Source organism: Montipora foliosa, chromosome 3 (assembly GCF_036669935.1).
Source record: "Montipora foliosa isolate CH-2021 chromosome 3, ASM3666993v2, whole genome shotgun sequence".
Taxonomy (NCBI): Eukaryota; Metazoa; Cnidaria; class Anthozoa; order Scleractinia; family Acroporidae; genus Montipora; species Montipora foliosa.
This window is the reverse complement of record NC_090871.1, coordinates 29,204,819-29,224,472: the sequence shown is the minus strand read 5'-3', so window position 1 is coordinate 29,224,472 and position 19,654 is coordinate 29,204,819. Positions and strand designations below refer to the sequence as shown.

Below are 19,654 nucleotides of genomic sequence, written 5' to 3'. Positions count from 1 at the left end.
TCCAAAATAGTAAGTTGCATGAATGATACCCTCAGATGTGACAGCAATATGGAAACACAAAAATTTTGTTTCATACCTTTAAATTTTTTGTCACAAGTGGTCGTAATAAATAATTATTTTTTGTCTGTAAGCTTTCTCTAGGATTGCACAGTAAAGAAACAGGAACAGTCAGATGCTTTTGCAGTACTCAAAATTGAAAAAATTCCAGGTTGTCCTTGTTTCAATAGCTGGGCAACTAAACCTGTAAATTTGGTTTCCCTGATAAATGTTTGGTTGCCTATTAGGAAACCCCTACAGTTTTGCAGGTGTGTTGAGATGCAATCACATGGCGTTGTAGTATCCCATAGTTCTAATTGTGCGCCTGTCTTTTTTGGTGGAAGTCTGGGTTTTTTGACATTGTCTCTTGAATTTTCCTACCTGATAATTTTATGTACAGGCCACAGATATTCAAAACATGGGAAAATGCTGACCTGCGGCAAATTCATTATTGCTAACTTCACACTACTATCAAATATTGACAATAGAAAACTGACAAGCTTTGGTAATTCATTTTCTCATGATTTTTGGCTGGGTTGTCCATTGTCTTTTCTTTGGGCAAGCAACCTTTTCATTTTACCAAAAACTAGTTTCACCAGTAAATTTTCTGCTTGTCTGGGAGGACCGGACGACAGCCAATTTCAAGCACTGGCTTTTATGGTTTGGAGAATTCAACACTCCTGTCAAGTGTCTTCATCAGAGCGAACTAAATCTATTACAAGATTCCTTTTCTACATGTATGCTCACCAATATTTGACTAGAGCAAGTGAGGAATTGTACCCACTGCCCTAAGCGATGGGGTCATAATTATGTGGGGAAAACAAGAGGCATTCTAGGTTTCCATTTCCCGACAACCCCTGAGTTTTCCGATATTTTTGAAAAATCTCCTAGGTCTACGAGAGATCTTAAAGAATGAAGTTTTCAATCAGAGGGGAATGGGAAGTTTTGTAGACCAATTGGAAAAATGATCAGTGATAATCGCAGACAGCTCAGGTTAAATTTTATCGTGAAAGATCTGTGTGAATACAGCCATTTCCACAAAAAAAAAATCAAGAGTTAAGGTGTGGCTGAAATGTTTTTGTGATGAAATGGTGTTAACACCGTGTGAATGTCCTAGTGAAAAAATATAGGTGACCTCTTTCTTTGTAGTAAATGCTAGGAGTTATGCACACATATTTCTTGGCATTGCGTGGCACAAGTACTCAACAGTTTATTAGTCATTGATTATTGACTATTGCATATAGAATTTTGGTTTGTTGTTGATTAGTCATCCACTTTATTGGCCAGTTGGATTGATCAATGATCCATCAACTGATTAGTCATTGCTAATCACAACAGTAAAGGCAGTAATATGGCTTTCTTGATGCCATTAGAGCAGCAAACACTTGTACATTTGAAGCTACCCTCTAATTTGAATGATTGTTAATAGTTGTAGTACCTTGAAACAGTACATTCTCCCAAGATCAAGATGTACAACAGTAATGTTAAAACAGTCCTGCTGTATGGCTCAGAATTTTGGTGATTGGTTGAAAAATGACATCCAGGAGGTGGCTACATTCCACAGTAGCTGTCTCAGAAAAATCTGCTACACCAAGACGAAGTGTAACAGCATAATACCAGAGATTAAGGAGAGGCAATTTAGATGGCTCTGCCACATAATCAGGATGAACCAAGCCTGCATCCCCAGAGTTAATCTGCACTGGAAACCACCTGACAATCGGAACTTGGGAAGACCAAAAACCACATGTTGTAGCAATGCTAGCTGAAGCTAAGGAGATGGGAGTCAGTTGGGAGGAGTTAGAGAGGCCAGGTGAAGACAAAGTCAAGTGGCGATCTATGATTGCAGCCATATGTCCCACTGGGGACAACTAGTTAGTTAGTTAGTTAGTTTCATTTTCTAGCATTTCAGATAAGGTTAAGAGCTAGTTTGTGCACATTGAATCTGAAGGGGTCAATACTTATGCATCGAGCTAGCTCGGTTAGTAAGTAGTTTATTATATGGCCTTTTTAATTACCTTTTGCTTTGTTTTTGCAAGCCTGTAATCGGCCCGTCGGCTTTACGGGAGAATAATGCCCTACAATTCAGTCACAATTAGCCAATCAGAGCAGGCGTTATATCGGCTACAAACACAAGCCATATAATAAATTTAATTTAATGGATTACATTAATAAATGAACTACAGTGTACATGCTACACAGGCCACTCAAAAACCTGAGAAATAGCCCAAACAACTGTGGACCTTTAAATTACCACCACAAAATCTATAGACAACAAATGGCGTTAGAAAGCCTCAATAGGAATTGACCCAATGTTCTCTGAGGGCTTCAAGAATTAAATTAGTTCAAAATAAAGTTGTAGACTAAACTGACATTGAGGTAAAAGCCTGTTTGTAAAAGTTCATAGTTCTACTAATAATTATTGCAATCATATTGAAATTTAACAAACTTGTGGCTTGTTCTTATCTTCAAGACACAGTTGTTGTTGTCCTCTGTGACAGGGAGGATGTAATGGTCTTGTTGTCTTGGTAAAGTTACAGAGCAAGGGAGGATTGCATTCTTTTGACTTGGAGGGTACCAGGAGCTTCATAAAGCTGAATACGGGAAACTGAAATTGAATAAAGCAAAGGTTTTGGTAAAATTAACTTTAACCTGTGGCATGAACTGTTTTATTGTAGTCACTGCTCTTTAAAACCATAAACAAGACGGTTCTTTGTATTTTGATCAAGTTTTAACTTATTATGGCAATCTTTCTGTTCTACAGTTTTTCTATTTTTCCATTTCCCACCAATATTTTCAAGTGCATGGATTTGTTTTGAATCATAAATTTAGTGAACTCCATCCTATCTACGTCTGGTCTGTGATCTCAGTTACTGTCATTACTTTTGTGTAACCCACATTTTTTCAAAAGGAGCAATATGTAGTTGGCACAATGTCTGAGATAAATAAGTGCCATTTTGTATGAATTTAGTTTAACTTGCAATTTTCTTGGAAAAATCCATAAAAAATACTGCCAGTTCATTACTAGTTTCCATTGTTTAAGTGACCCTTTTGGTGTCAATAGAATAGACTGGAGATCAGCAGAATGTACCCAACTGTCTATCAATATGATTGGACCTTTTATAACTAAGATCAAATTTACTCTTCACTGAACTCTTGAATTCAAAAGTGCCAAACATAGATTCTGCCAACTACCTGTTATTGAATCAGCTCTAGGAAATCAAGCTGTCCAAACATTAAGGAAAGCGTATGTTGTGCCAACAGGCAAGGAAGTGGGTGAATAATGTAAGGTGACAAGGGTTGCCTATAACAGTACTCATTTCCTTGTTTTGCAGACTAAAATGTTAAGACTATTATAGTCATTTGCACTTATCTTTAATTGTCTCTTTACTGTACGAATCAATTCTCTTACCTTTACTGAAGCTTACTTAGTTTTTGAAACCCTTGCAACATATTGTCTTTTTTGGTTTCAGGGATGCATTTTTTGTGGCTTTGTCTCCAGAGAAGTTCTCATTAAACCTGTTTGCTTGATTTTTTCTTTCTTTTAAAGAATAATATTAATATTTTCCTGTTCATCATAGCACATACATGTAACAGTTATGTCAGACTTAATTTCAATTTCATTTGAACTTTCCGGCCAAAAGAAATTACTTTATGGATTTTTGGGGACAAAAATTACTGGGTAGATGTTCTTTTTACATGAATCGCCAGATAGCTATAATTGCTGATAAAACATCGTGTCCATTTACTTTGAATGTTGCTTTCATTGTGGTAGTGCACTTTATAAGTGCACTACACATTATGTCACCGGGTTTGTAAGAGTGAGATTTATTGTATGGGCCAAACATTTTATTATATGCACAAGTTATCTGTTCGCATGCAGTAGGTTCAGAACACAAAGGAAAATAATTGCACAAGTAATTTCAATGAGTAATTCCCTTTCTATGGCATTGTTTCCGTTTCGTGCATCAGTGCTTTTGAGTAAATTCCATACATAGAATTAAATGGGCTGGTGTAACAGTTTGCCCATGCACAGAGACATGAAACCCTCCCTTTAAAAACACCAGTATTAAATAATTGGAACCAACAAATTTTTAGAAACCAATTTTAAGTTGCGACCATTTAACTGTCATTTTCAAGTTGAAAGATGAAATTTAACATGCTTATATAATAAATAATTTTAAAAATGCTTATTAGGTATTGACCAAAAACTCCAAAATATTTACATGGAAACAATACGATAAAGGACCGAAATAGACAAGAGTGAATTAATAAGTACTGAACAAACAGAGTGATTTAATCCGTGCAAAAGTATTTACCTAATTAATTCACTTTTATTGTCTTTTTCGCTCTTTTATCGTATTGTTTCCAGGTAAATATTTTGGAGTTTTTTGTAAATACCTCATTAACAATTTATCAGTTGATTATAATTATAAGTTTGAATGGTTGAAACATCATTGTTTTTTAACTTTACTTTTATGGTAAAATCTATTAAATGATTATTGTCTTTATGCTGCATTTCCTTGAACACGACGTTAAGAATCTACAAAAAGCATTTTAATCACCCAAAACGCTAACCACAACTAAAGTGCTGTGGTTAACTCATCCAAAACAGTAACACAAGTTAATGAAATACTTAAAAATTTGGACTTTTTGTCCTTTTGAAACTTCACTGTTATATCATATGCTTAAAGTAAGTATAGCATCACAATTACAGTAGCAAGTCTCACTCTTGTGTTTCGAGGTTATTCGACTCAGACTTCCTTATTTAAGACATATGATCACAATGTACATTGTCAGAGCTTTGTGAAAACAAGAACTAGTTTATCATGTACAGACTTTAAGCAGATCAATTTAGAAGAGCTAAACATCAGTTATGGTTAATGCAGAGTAGTGTCTATCAAGTCTCACTCGCAGGAGTCAATGCATGAACTTAACCTTACAATTATCCTGTTTTGAATACTGAAATCCATTTCACGGCCTGCTGTTGAGAAGGGTAAATTGATGGTAATTTTAGCCAGCTTTAACAGTTCTGAAAATAGCTTTCAAAGTTTGCTAAAAGTCTTGAAAAGAAACCAGCTCTAGTATCTCCAACTTACACTTGTCTGTGTCTATCAAAGCTGGAAAAACACCATTGGTCCTGACCATAAAGGTCAAGCAAGCTTTTAACATGACCTCGCTCTCTGAACTTGAATATGCTCGCAATTCTTTTAACTTTAACATAGCAAAGGCAGAAATAATACCACCCTGGGAAATAGGAAAATTAAGTACAAATGATTCATTTGCAGCATGGATCAGAGTGATATGTCCAAAACTCTGACTTAAAAGTTACCGGTATGCCATACTGAACTTTTTCTTAAAGTTGCTATTCTAATGCTGCTCTCTGAATTGTCTATTCAAGCTTTGATGTTTGCATAGACAGTAGTTGTCTGATGCTAAAATTACCACCAACTTTGTTGTCTCTAGGGTCTTTTCAGGTTCATTGTTTGTCTGTTTTCCTTGGTAAGTGTAGCCTTCCTTTCAGACCCATGCTGATTGCATATTTCCAACATGCCTGACAGGCCCAGGGTTTTTGCCATTTACAGTGATTTACATGGTTGCTAAATTATAAATGATTAGAGTTGCTAGAGCAATTTATTTGAACATGAAAGAACATTACTGGGTAAGACAGTTACTGCCATTTCTTGATAAATTTCTTCTTATTTTTTTTTTGAGTGAGTGACCTAGTGTAGGTTAATTGAAGGAAACTGCCTCAACACCTGTCATCGAAAATACTTTTCTTGTCTTTTGTTGCTAACAGTACTGCTTCTGTAATCGTTGTAAGTGAAGTAAAGGAAGTAGTAAGGTTAGGTGCAGAAAACGAGATGAATTTTGTACATAGTATTGACATCTCTTTCCTTAGAAACATTGCTTCTTGTGTGCATAGCGTCACTTTTTTTGTTACTGTTAATGGCTTTCGTTTGCATTTTTTTTGTTAAATGTAGCTAATCTGTATTGTATCCTTGTGAGACTCAGTGTCTTAAACAATAAAGAATTGTAATGTAATTCCAGGTTACCTAATTTTGTACTTGCTACGTTGGTTTGTTTTAGTGGCTCAAAAAAGCCAATTTGAAGGATGTTAGGTTTAGCACTAATTGTTAGAATTTGATGTGGGGCAACCCTAAGAAAGCTAGCAGTGGCTGTTGCAGTTTAAACTTGCCCTGAATTTTGTGGATGTTATCTTCAGTTTGGTTTCAGAGGGTTCAAAAATGTTTTTTTCTGTGGTAAGCAGTAGATGCGTATTCAAGGAGCATTGCTTGTTGGTTTTTTTTTTTCATGCTTATAAGATAATAGTATCAGAAGTAAATTAATACAAGAATAAAGGCTTTTATTGAATTAAGAATAGCTATCTTGTAAGGAAATAAGGATTCTTTTAGGTAGCGAGCTCTTTTTCTTTCGTTGGTTTCATTGAGATCATGATGTTCACATTCATTGCCTTGAACAATGAAGTGGGGACCGTGAGAATCAAACTCTTTTTGTTCAAACTTGAGTCAGTTTGAAATGTTGGGGTTGTCCATGTGAATTAAAACCAGCAATGTGGTTACTTTGGAAATACTCTGTATAGGCCAGTCTATGCTGAGAACCTCTTAACCTTGGTGGAGATTGTAATTTCGCCGTGGAATATATAAATGATTATTACTAATTAAGTATTTAAGACATTTGTTCATTATTACTGACACCTGACTATTACTTTTAAGACTGGAGTATTTTTGTCGAACTTTCTTTTATTGCTTGCTATCCGCATTGTACAACTACTGATTATTGCATTGGAGATTTGGGGGTTGTTTGTCTGGAGTTAGCAAGGCATTACTGTATCTACAGTCATTTTGGCTTCTAGAGCTGATTGATATAAAATGTCATGTTCTACATAATGTTTCTTACTCCAGGACCATTCAGCCCATGGAGTACATGGGGAACACCTATTTTAACCTTAAGAACCAAGTGATCAAAGCTGAAAGGCGGATGCTGAAGGTCAGTGACATCTGATCACATTTTGCCTTTATGTATGTATGTTGTGTCAAGTTGTTTGCAAAAATCTAGGACTCCAAAAAAAAAAAAAGCAGTCGAGTCTGCTGCAGTGTGGATTAACTTTTAGTGTCCATCCTCATGCCTTAATAATCATTATACAAAACAATAAGTGATGTGTATTGTTGGCTGCTTAATTTTAGGAACTTGGCTTCTGTGTCCATGTCAAGCACCCACACAAGGTAAGCAGTGTAATATTATTTTAAAATCGCCAGTGCTCATGTGTTTAAAACTGAGTGAAGAAGCTTTGGAGAGCTTAAGATTGCAGCACTTAAACTTGTGCAGCTATGCTTGCTCACACAATGCTATGCTTGCTCACACAAATTTGGAGATTCTGAGACCCTCTAAATGTCTTGACGCAGGGTCCGAAATTAACTTTTCTGTATGGGCGCCAAATGGCGACTAGATAATATTTTTTGGTCCCCAAAAAATTTCGCCTGCAAAAATGCATGTTTTGACATTTTTATGGATACCAGACAGCAACTGCAGTGCGGTCTTGTGTACAGGTGTCAAGCATTGTGAAAGCAGACCTTTTGGAGAAAAAATGAATCTGATCTCAAAGGCAAATATAGAAATCCATTTGCCCCTTAGACTTGTTGACAAGTAAATTCACTGTCGTTAGACAGAGTAAAATCTGTCACGTTTCATTCCCAGGAGTCAATAGGTTAATGATTCTTGTTTCATTTGAAATCTTTTTTTTTTTTTTATGAGGTGAAACTCTGTCAATTAGGGTTTGTTTTACCTTTGCAATAAGGGTCTTTGTGAAAACTGACTCTCTTTTTTCTCTCTATAGATTATTATCATGTATCTCCAGATTCTTGAATGTGAGACTAACACTTTACTGGCCCAGCAGGCATGGTATGTTGAGCAAGTATGATTTTTATGATGATCGCATGTGAATTTCGACTTGCTCATGTGACCATTTGGAACGCCCCGATTTGTGACTTGTCACTCTTGATGTGAGGGAGGCTGTGGAAAAATATAAAAGAAACAAACCACAGCTTGAAAGGAATTTGTACGAAGAACTTTCCACTGTTTGGAAATGATATGTGGGTTGTTTACCATTTACAAGCAGAAACCGGTTGGTACTAGGTTTGTTCAAATGGTAAGCAAAAACTCTCGAATGGGAAATTTAGTTGGGATCGGCGTGTACCATTTACAAAATCCGTTCAAGGTTACCGAGAGAGTCTGGAGGGAGGCAAAATGGTGGGGGAATGCAAATGGTAAACACGTTTTCCGTTTGGAAATCTTGGACAACCTTTCAAGAAATCCCGTTTTCTCCAGAAATTTTCCATTTGGGAAGACCAAAATAGGCTTACCATTTACATTCCAACCCAAATTTCCGGATTTTTGTGGTAAATGGTAAACAACCGTGAAAAATCTCCCCCTCTGCTCAACCTTCAGTGACCACATATCATTTCCAAACGGTGCAAAGTTCTTCGTACACATTCATCACATGCCGCGGTCTCTTTCGTTATTTTCTCACGGCCTCATTCATATCAAGAATGACAGGTAACAAATCGGGGCGCTCCAACTGGTCACGTGAGCAAGTCAAAATTCAAATGCAATTGATCATTTTTTTCGGGTTGCAAACAGCTAAGTGATTTCGGTAGTAGTAAGAATTACTTCAGGTTGATGTTTTGCTTTCTGAACATGAATTTTTGTTGTCAAGAGCAAAGCAATGTTGTAGCCATGATCCCTGAGCTCTTTAGTTTGCAGGTGGTCAAATCAAGATTACCAAATGATTAATAATTTGTTTACCATGGAAATCAACACCGAATAAAGTGACAATATCCCTAAACTATTGAAAGAAGCAAAACTCAAAAAGTTAGTTATATGATCTGGCTCCTTATGTACATGTATAAAGGTTGAAGTTAATTTGAGATCTGTGTCTTGTGTTAATTTGGTATAATTATGATGACAATTTTCTATGGTTTTATAGAATTACATTGTGCCAGCAAATTTGCAAATGCAATGACTTGTTATGAACAGTTATATATAGCTGGGAATGTTTAACTGATAACAGTGTTTATTTCTCTTACAGGAATTTTATGAATGATAGTTTTAGAACCAATGTTTTTGTAAGATACCCTCCAGAGACTATTGGCTGTGCCTGCATTTTCCTCTCGGCAAGACAACTTGGGGTATGTATTTTTTACTAGTCTTCAAAAGTGTTTGCAAGAAAGATCAGGGTTCTTGTCCCCCTTTGAAGACCGTTAAATCTTAAGAACCATTTTCAAATTCGTAATTGGCTTAGTTACTTAATTTAAACCCTTAGAAGTACTTCAATTGTTACTGAATCGCATTTCATTGTTTGAGAGGTTGTCGGAGCTAGAGTCTCGCAAACCTGTATGTAAAGAGTTTTTTTAAGTTAACCTGTTCATCCCTAAGGGCTGACCTATTAATCGTTTGGCATTAGATAATGTAAAATCTTCAAGTTTCCATTAAAAGTTCTTGATAAATGATCAGAATGATTATTTTGTATTACCATACAAAATTTGGTAAAATTGAACAAGAGCTCCCCTAATTTACCGTCAATAAACTGTGGGCCGACATGTTACTAACAGTTTACTGACAGTTGGCCAACAGATTACTGACAAAAGAAAAGCTCAGCAGAGTCTTAAGAGCAAAGGGTAATATTCAATATCTGAGGGGTTTCTATGGACTCTGAAGTTTAACTTTCAACCGATGGTTTCATTTGTTACTGCTGTCAATTATTTGGACCATTAAAACGGGAACTGGATGTGACCCATAAACCTGTTCTACTTCAGTGATTTGTGATGGACGATAACTTAACTGTTTATTGGAACTGAACTTTAATGAAACGTACATCCTCGAGCGTCTCAAAGTTTTATACTCAAGAAGTGTGCAAAGCTAGTATAAGCTAATGCATTTAAATGTCCTTCTTGATAGATTTGTTTACCAACCAGACCGCCCTGGTGGGAATTATTTGGTGCGAGGTTAGAAGATCTTGAGGTTCGTTTTGGTATTTTCTGTTAACAATAGACCTTATTCATAAATGTCGGTCACATTTATAATTCTTTTGTCCACGTGCAAATTAGCCTACCAAGCCTCATTTTAGAGCACGAATTCTTTTCAATTCACTGTATGGTATCGAGGCTTGCTAGGGTAATTTTGCACTTCGACAAAAGAATTATATATTGACCGCCATTTATGAATAAGGTCTATATAATAGTGTTTATTGTGCTAATTGATTACTTGCGTTATCTTCCGGGGTTAACAATTTCCATCTCAGTCATTCATTTCAACAGCGAAATTGCACCGTTTTGACAATTTCAGTCCTGATAAGAGTCCATCACCTAAGAGACGGATTTACGTAGATTGGCTTAGTACCCATCAGCGTCAGAAAAGTTAGTGTCTCTTTTTAAACGAAGTTTTGCAGGAAAATAAATAATAGAACAGATCGGCTAACTGAATGCTGTACCCAATTCAAACTCTTTGGTTTGCATCCACGTGATGAGACGTTATGTTGGTGTACAAAACAATAGAAAATGGCCTCACAAGTTGCATAATAATTTGAAAGTCAAATTCCCAAAAAGACATTTTACTGCATTGTTCTGTTCACCAACATGGCCGCCGTGACGTCAGATGGAAACCATCAATTGCTGGTTTTCACTCACGTGATCAACAGCCATGTTTTTCAACGAAAACAAAGGGAACCGTTTGCATAATAATAGAGTTAAATTCCCGGAGGATTTGGTCGGGGCACCAACATGGCCGCCTTTTCTTTGTTTAGGGGCACCAACATGGCGGTCGTGACGTCATGTGAAAACCGAGAATTGTTTATTTCCCCGCAAAACTTGGTTTAAAAATAGACACTTTTCTGACGCTGATGGGGATAAACCTGAAACCAGATAGTTACTCTTTGGTGGTGGACTCTTGGTCCTAGCAGTATAGCGGAACAATTGTCATCTGAACCTAGTTTAATGACCTACGTAGCTCTCACGAGTGTCCTATTGCTCAGTGGCTGAGATACCGAGCAAGGTCAGGTCGTAGGTTAATCGACTCCTGCAAAGGAGCACTCGGATTTTTCCGAGTGTCTCCGAGCCACCACTGACGAGTGTCCTTTTGGACAGTGGCAGAGCATCCGAACCTTGTGTGGGCCCAGTTCCATCAGTAGGGCTAACGCTCACATGGTTCATATGGGATAGAAATCTAGCACTTCACGTTACACTACACTCTCTTCAGTTAATTCAGTAATCAGAAGGTCGTACGTTCGACTCCTGCTACAGGAGCACTCGGAATTTTTTCCTAGTATCTCCGAGTCACCATTGAAAAAAAAATTTCTTAAGAGTTTTTGATCAATGCGCGGGTAAAATACATTTCAGGTAAGGTGCACTTCTCATTCCAACTGAAGCAAATTGAAAACGTTATCATATAAGTGATTGTGTTGTATCTTTAAACGTGAATCCCGTGGATTGCATTGCAGAGAACCAGCTTTGCTTTCGTTCATTTTTTAATCAGTTTCTTCCCTTTTCAGGAAATAAGTTTGACACTTTTGAGTCTCTATACAAGATCGAAGGTAAATATCCAGATGTTGTGTCACAATACATGTTTTCACTTTCTACAGAAGCTGATTTTGATGAGCCAAGGCAATTGATTCACTCTCATGCGCTATGGTCTCTTGTGACTGACTTTCTCTCTAGTCCAGGACAAGCTGATCACAGAAACCCAAATAACGTTATTTCTTTAAATAAAAAAGATATCAGTGTCACCTAAGGCAAGAGATCCTTGGTTATTATATAAACACCAATGAAATACCAAGGGAACTTTCGCGCGATAACATGATATCTTCACACGTGAAGATAATATTTTATTCACACGTGAAAAGATCACTGTTGCTATGGTTAGATATAAAGATTGCGCCTTTCGATGCCTTTCTTGAAAAGATTTATTATTTCATTGGTATTGAAAAATATTCCACGCGTTTGCTTCGCTCACTCGTGAAATATTTTTTAACACTCGAAGAGAAATTTCGTATCTCCGCGCGTCCATGTAATCTCCCCTATATGATTTGTTTAAAAAAATTCAGACACTTCTTAGAGGATTCGTTAAGTCTACGCATATATGTATTTCCAACGATGTCAAGGAGGCTGTGTCACTGCAGTGCAGTACAGCTTGTGTTGTTTTCTACCAATTGCTCGCCCCCTACTCGCTATTCAACTTAACGGTAACTCAGAAATCACTTTTAAAGGACACAAAGCGAAGCCTCGTGACAAAAATTTGTCCGTCGAGCATGCGAAATGTATTTTTCAAACAACAAAGATTAACCCTTGCAAAAACTGTTCTGCTAAATAGTTTTCAGAAACGCCATCTGCAATCCGTTTTAATCATATTTAGTTTCGCCCATCCCTGCTTCCTTTTCTGTTTAGTGTTTTATTCAAACCTTTGATGTTTGAAGTAGTTATAATTTTTACGTTTCGCTTGATTTCGTTGCCAGTTCCCAGTCGTTGAATTTGGCAAAATTTGGTGACACGGCCCCTTTTGAGGGTTTCTTTTAGGTTAGGATAAAAATGTACCTGTTATCTTTACCCCAGTAGCCGAGGTATTCTAAGACACAAGTGTTGTTAAAGTTGGGGAGAAGAGCAGCGCGATACTTTTGTGAAGCTTATCAAAATTGGCGCGCATCTAATTTTGGCGTGTATTAAACAAACCTTAGTTTTGTTGGTATTTAAAGCTTGCAAACTATGTGCCTGTAAATACCAATTAACTATCGTACTCAAAGTAAATTAACAGACTGCTTACTCTTTCTTACAAAAAAAAGGCTAAATGACTAAAGATAAACCCTGATCACGTCCACTAGCTAAGGGACTGCAGTCCTTACATTCTTCGTACCGTAAAATTCTACTATCCATATCCCACGGATGGACAGCACAGGCCTTCAAAGATCACTGTATCACTAAATTATTTCGATACATCGTTTTGCTTAGAACTGAAAATCCCTAGAGCATTTCAATAAGCAGGGCTGGTGCTGAACGTTTGTTTGAACTCGTAGGCCAACATGGATACGCTTCAAAAAGCTGTGGCAGAAATTCGAAAGGGCCTTGAACAGAAAAAGAAGGAGAATAAACAAGATGGGGCCGCCACCGCTGGAAACTCAACCCCTAACTTGTCGCCCACAGGGGGGACATCAGCGTTGAGGGGTGAATCAAGGCCTGCAACAGGTACGTTGACGATTTACATCGTGGCTTACAATGTGCCCAAAGGACTACTACTTTAAGAAGAAGGTGCGACTTCTTCAAGAGCGAGTCTTAACCGATACTTGTTTGGATATTTTGGGCATATTTCTTCCTGAATGCTAATTCAGGTTATGAGTTTTGTGCCACAAGTAGGGAACCCTGCTTCGATTCATTTTTGTTCCGACATAGCCTGCGTACCTGGCAAAAAAAAACTATCCGCGAAGCCTCCGCCGGTTCGTTATTAGCTACCCGCCAGCTACGCAACCTTTCGCCTCGGATTAAACTTGCAGGCTTTCAAACTGCGCCAGTAAAGCCAAACGATTTAACCCCTCTAAAGTTGTACCAATAATAGCGTTATTTGATGAAGGCAACAAATTTTATGGCTGGTCCCAAACAAATTTTCCTTTCCTATCTGTAACTAAACTATCTATAAGGAGGAAACGTTACTTTTATACAAACGTTGGCCGTGTAGCACTTATATTTTAAACAGAGTTAACTGAATAGAGTGTAATGTGAAGTGCTCGATTTTTATCGTCGGATAGAAACCGAGCACTTCACATTACACTCTATTCAGTTTAGTCTGTTTATGTATAAGGAGGGCAACCTTCTTATGTAGACAGCGGATACTAGATTTGTGGATTATGTGCTGGATATTATTTCCGTCATCACAGGTTTGTCCCGCAGGTGCCCTATTTAGAGATCTCAGGTAGTATACTGTTTTTAAGATTTTAGCCTAATAAGCTATTTTTCCTCCCTTCGTATCTCATTTAGGATCAAGGCCTTCCTCGCCTGGTAAAGTATCGCCGCCCACTGCTGTTAACCTAGCCGATAGCAAAAAGAAAAGCTCGTCGAAGACGGAACAAGACAACAAGCCGAGTCGCAAAGATCGGTAAATAGTATTCCTCTGTTGACTTGATTCAATCTTCCTTTGGGTACGTTGGTTCATTAGCTTTTCTGATTTCAACCCAGAACCAATAATGGTGGGTGTGCGTGTTTGTGCACAGAGGCAAAGAACAAAGAGAGGAATTAAACGCATTTTGTCTCTAAATTGCATTGGGTTCGCGCTTCAGTTAGCGCAGACGAAAACCATCGTCTTAAGTCGAGCGCGAAAGCTGCAACTGGAATGCACTGTTGTGATGCTCGCGAAATTATTAGCAATTTCTGTGTCGCAAGACTTGTTGGGAACCTTACTTGAAGGAGTTATGGGGCTAGCTAACCCCGAGAGAGCTTGCATGCATCCTATCCATAAACTCACTATATCTTTCAATGATAAATGGGCTTATCTCGTTTGCTATCATTTGAACGTGTTAAAATTGTTCAGTGTATCTCGGGTGGTCATAGTACTTAAGAACGATACGGTTTTGTCCGTTTTCTTCTTGCAGCCCTGAAGCGGGTCGTCGAAGCCGATCGCCAGTTGATAGACGTTCTCGTAGCCGGTCGGGAAGCCGAACACATAGCCGAAGTCGTAGCCGATCAAAAAGTTTCAGCATCTCAATTAGTCCAGACATTGTAAGTAGAAGTGAGTCGGAAAGCAGCGACGAAAGCCCAGAGAAACATAAGGAGGCTGTCAAGAGTAAACGACGACGAAGCCCCGTCCGAGCAAGGGACGAAGAAAAACGAATGCGCCCCATGAAGTACGACGGCGAGTATGTTCGGAAAAAAGCGAGAACTGATGGTAGTTTAAACAGTTATAAAAGGGAAAAAACGCGGGAACGGAGCAGTTCACCGTTCTCTCGCAGCCGAAGCAGATCGCGAAGTAGGAGTCGAAGTCCAGAGAGGTCGAAAAAACATCGTGGCAAATACGAACGCGACCGAGAAACGAAAAAACGAGGCGACCGACACCGTAACCGAAATGGAGTGGACTACCGGTCAAAGGATAAAGGACGCGAACATGGAAGATATCGCAGATGACGGTGTTATTTGATGTTTTTGTATAAAAACCTCCCTGGTGGAAACTCGGTTTATGTATTTTTTTTCCTTACCTCGTTGTAAATGTTTTTTTGCGCGTAAGATCTGCACGACATACCGTTCATTCTCCATAGAACTATCAATCCACTCAGTTGCAGAAGACCTGTTTGCCTGTAAAATAAAGTTGCTGTTTCTAAATCTGTGTATTTGTTTGCTTTGTTATATTTTGTAGGGCTTTTTTTTTTGTCCCATTGCGGGGAATTGACTGCAAAAAAATTGGCTTAGCACATTTTTCAAATAATTTTTTTTCATTCAAGCACAGTACCCCTGGGTATTTTGTCTCGATATTTTATTGTTTAAGTGTTTTAAACCACGTCGCTAGCTATAGCATTATGTAGAGGAGAAGGCAGTGACTAATGATAATGCAATCTTTGTGGTAAACTTCAATTTTATTTCCTTGATGGGTGTTTCATATTATTTACATGGCAAGTAATGAGGCGAACAACGGGTCCGGTTGGTGTACGCCTGCCTCCAGAGTCGACAATGGGCTCTTTGCACGATACTGTCACGTGGTACATTGTACAAAAGCCGCCATGATGGCGAAAGAATGCAACAGCCTCCAAAACAAAGCGATTTCAACCATCCAAGCGTGACTTTTCTTTGTTTTGGATGTCCCAGTGCGTAGCTTGCCATTCAGCAGGGCAGATTTTATACCATGTGACAGTTTCATGCAAAGGGCCCATTGTACATACAAAATGCATTTTGGCTCTGAGGAAAAGCAAAGTGTCCTCTATTAGCACTCGCCCCGATTCGTATAAAAGACTAAGACGAAATACTCCACGGGGAATTGCTTAGTCGTACAAATCACGATGAGTTTTGGTATTCTTGTTGAACCAAATTTAACCTACATCTCAATGTGCATTTTTCAGAGCCTCTATAAACTTACAATTGAATGAAAGCGACCTGTGGCCTAAAAGTATAGGCAATCACATGAGTTTCGAGTGCAGTTTGGACTAAATAAGGACGAGTAATTTTTTTCAAAGACGAACAAATGTCGGGCGAGTGCAATTTGTCGTCTATTGTAAGTGCTTATTTATTCCAATTTGCACGAGGAAAATCATTTCTTACTTATAAATAATATACACGAACAAATTTGAGATGGTTAAGCAGAAGCAACGCACGCGTATATCACGCAATTGCGCCATCCGGGGCTCGCGTTTGAGTGGCTTTCTGAGTTTCTTTCTTAATTGACCAATCAGAATACTTGGTTTATTACTCCTTTTTTGCACTGAATTACCTGGTTTCTGCACTTTATTACCTGAAAACTGAATTTCTCCTAGCCGATCAGAATGGAGTAATTTTTCATGTATATAAATCAAGAACAACGTATTCGAAGGGAAGTACAACGAAATAGTTAGGGATGGGAAAAAGGTATGAAATTCCTCTGCCGCATGATTTGGGCTGCAGAGCGTAAAGAACACCTGGAAACATAGAGTTCGAGCAGATTCCCTAGATAAGCCTGGGGAAGGCTGTTACATTTTACCGGGAGCCAGTTCAATTTTTGCAGAACCCGGTACGATGTTCCCGGTGTTGTGGTCTGACCTTTCCAGCATGTGGTCGGTTTGGCAGGATTAGCTTGAGGGGCTTTTGTGTGAATGAGACCACAATTGTATAACAGCCAGAAGTCAGGCTACTCAGCCAAGTGCTGAAGGCTCACTCAAACTCAAACTCATTATTGGTCACGTGATTTACATTTTAGACCTATGCTATAAGCGGCGAAGTTGACTGTCTTCTTAGCGGGGAGCCCATTCCTTTGATGCCACTTAAACCGTCATGAAAAGCGTTTCGTAGTGAAGTGAAGTGAAGTGAAGTTGTTAGTCTCTCCCCCTCCGGGCTTTTCAGGACTATTTCACAATGCTTTTTGTGGGGGACTATGGCCAGACTGCCTGTTACGCAGTTTACAATTAATTTCTGGAAGTGAACGATGCCCCGAACCAGATTAGGTCAGCTAATTAGGTCAGACCACAACACTTGGGACAACGTCCCCTACTCTTTTCGAGAAGCGACTGGGTTCTTTAACGTCCCATACTATTTGATTTTCAACAAGGGCTATGAGACGGGAACTCGGTTTACAGTCCTTATCCGAAACGAGGTTAAAGTCTAATCATTTGTGGGTGTAATTACAAAGTCAGCACTTTCTCCTCAGTTATTACTGTGTGCTGGTCCGGTCGGAGTTGAACTCTTGACCTCCCGCGTGACAGCCCGATATACAACCAACTGAGCCACCGGTGGTAGTGGGCTAAACGAGTTGATTTTGCCTTTTCGATATTTACTCAGATTAAAAAGAGGCACCTAATGCAATCATTATATTGCTGGACAGAAGTTAATGACTTTCCTCCCTCCCTTCATTATAGTACAATACTGTGCAGAATACTCGATACGCTACAGCGATTCGCAAATCAAATGAAAACCCGGGGTATTTACCATTTACACGGAAAATCCGGAAATTTCGGTTATAATAATATGGGTGACAAATTACTCCTTAATTTTGGCGCGAAATTTCAGCGTTAATTTATAATTTCACATGTGAAATTTCATTGTTGCCATGGCAACTTTTCATATAGTGCTAAAATGGTGTCCAGGCTTGAAAATTAAGGAGTAATTTGTCACCCATGTTATTAATAGCTAATCAAATGGTATACTCGTGAAATTAGGGAATAATTTCACTTGCGTTTTGTCCAAAATCAAATAATTTCCCTCGCCTAAAGGCTCGGGAAATTATTTGAATTTGGACAAAACGCGTGTGAAATTATTCCCTAATTTCACGCGTCAACATTTGATTACCAATACGAATATCAAATGGTACACACCATTCCATTCAGAACTTTTCAGAAATTATGATGCATTGGTACAATGAATGTCTTAATTCTATCCCTTTAGGGCTTTCCTGTTGATACCAGTAAATTATTTACGTTATCCAGCTTTTATTGGGACAAGCTGCAGCATTTAATACTTACACCTAAGATTTCCACCTGGATGGTTCGTGCAAATAGTAAGCACCCCCGAGCTACTAATCTAGTAAAACAAACGCAGAGCCACTAAGTCCCCTGCCGGTTTCTCTTTATGTAATTGCATGGGCCCGAGGGCAATGAAGGATTAATTTCACGTGTACTTTCAAAGTTTTTCACAAAATTGCCCGAGTCGCGAAGAATACAAGTGAAATTGCTGGTTTTCACTCACGTGATCAACAACCATGTTTTTCAACGAAAACAAAAGGAAGCGTTTGCATAACAATAGAGTTAAATTCCCAGAGGATTTGGTCGGGGCACCAACATGGCCGCCTTTTCTTTGTTTAGGGCACCAACATGGCGGTCGTGACGTCATGTGAAAACCGAGAATTAATCCTTAATTGCACGAGTACAAAATTATTGAGAGAAGCCCGTTCACTAATGCCACGACAAATAACAATGAACTTAATACGCTTAAATCGTTGCTGTCAGAAATAGCGCTTAAAATGTAATTTATATGTGATGGAAAAAATAAAGTTTTATCAGAGTCAGAATCTGGAAGAAGATTCTCTTGTAACTTCGCTTGCTCTAAATAAGAAACTGTTAACCAATCAGGATCAACTAATCGTGCCCTCTTGATTACCAAAACTGCCCTCGTGATTAAGAAAAAAATGCCCTCCGTCTCAGCCAAGCAGCATTTAGTAATTTTGCCCCGTATGTGATATACAAATTCGTCCGAGTGCTTCATTTGCCGAGATGAGACAACCAAACAGTGCTGGGAGATACATTGCTAAGAGCCCACAACTCATAAGTGTCTCATTTGGCCTTGGTCCATCAGTTTACGGTAATATCTAAATTTAGAACACAAGTCCCGCCAAATAATGGCCAGTCAGATTGGGCCTAATGACCGCAACTCTCCTAATAGGTCCGCAATCATGTAGCCACACGAGAGATCGGACCACTTTCGAGATAAGTGGATTATACGTGCTAAATATAAAATCATGTAAGGAACGCGATGGCTGCTACGTTTTGTTTCCACAAATATTTCGTAGTAGCCGTTCAAAATAGAAAATACCGTAAATTGATGGGTCTCCTTCCATAGCAGATCGAGAATTCTTGGTTTAGAACTTCTGGTGGTTTCCATAGATTTTCATGATTTTGTATACTGTCCTAAACAAGAGAAGATATTGCGGTTTCTGGAGCGCTAAAGCAAAGCTTCATCTCTTTGTGTGGTCGGGACATCCTGCTCAGAAGTTACATCCCTGGAGGGGAGCATAGCTCTGTGGTAGAGCATTGGACTGCAGATCGAGAGGTCACTGGTTCAAGTCTGGTTGCTCCCTCATTCGTATAAGGCATATTTTACTCTTTCTAAGGTCTGTTTTCATTATTGGTTTGCTAGTGAAGAGAGTTTCCGTCGTTTTTCGTCGTTTTTCTTTTGCC

At 38.6% G+C, this 19,654-nt stretch overlaps 1 protein-coding gene and 1 non-coding gene across 2 annotated transcripts in view; both read left to right on the top strand.

The window, feature by feature from the left end:
• LOC137997256 (cyclin-L2-like) overlaps positions 1-15,404 on the top strand; it is a 35,380-nt gene extending 19,976 nt beyond the window's left edge. The window contains exons 4-12 of the mRNA XM_068843136.1: positions 6,960-7,044; positions 7,242-7,280; positions 7,892-7,956; positions 9,143-9,242; positions 10,012-10,074; positions 11,600-11,641; positions 13,115-13,283; positions 14,070-14,187; positions 14,681-15,404. Of these exons, the coding sequence (XP_068699237.1) occupies positions 6,960-7,044; positions 7,242-7,280; positions 7,892-7,956; positions 9,143-9,242; positions 10,012-10,074; positions 11,600-11,641; positions 13,115-13,283; positions 14,070-14,187; positions 14,681-15,209 (1,210 nt within the window). The 3' untranslated portion in view covers positions 15,210-15,404. The remainder of the gene's footprint in view (positions 1-6,959; positions 7,045-7,241; positions 7,281-7,891; positions 7,957-9,142; positions 9,243-10,011; positions 10,075-11,599; positions 11,642-13,114; positions 13,284-14,069; positions 14,188-14,680) is intronic.
• Positions 15,405-19,482: 4,078 nt separating this feature from the next.
• Trnac-gca (transfer RNA cysteine (anticodon GCA)) lies at positions 19,483-19,554 on the top strand. The gene has a single exon. It is a non-coding gene; the product is annotated as a tRNA-Cys (tRNA).
• Positions 19,555-19,654: the final 100 nt, after the last annotated feature.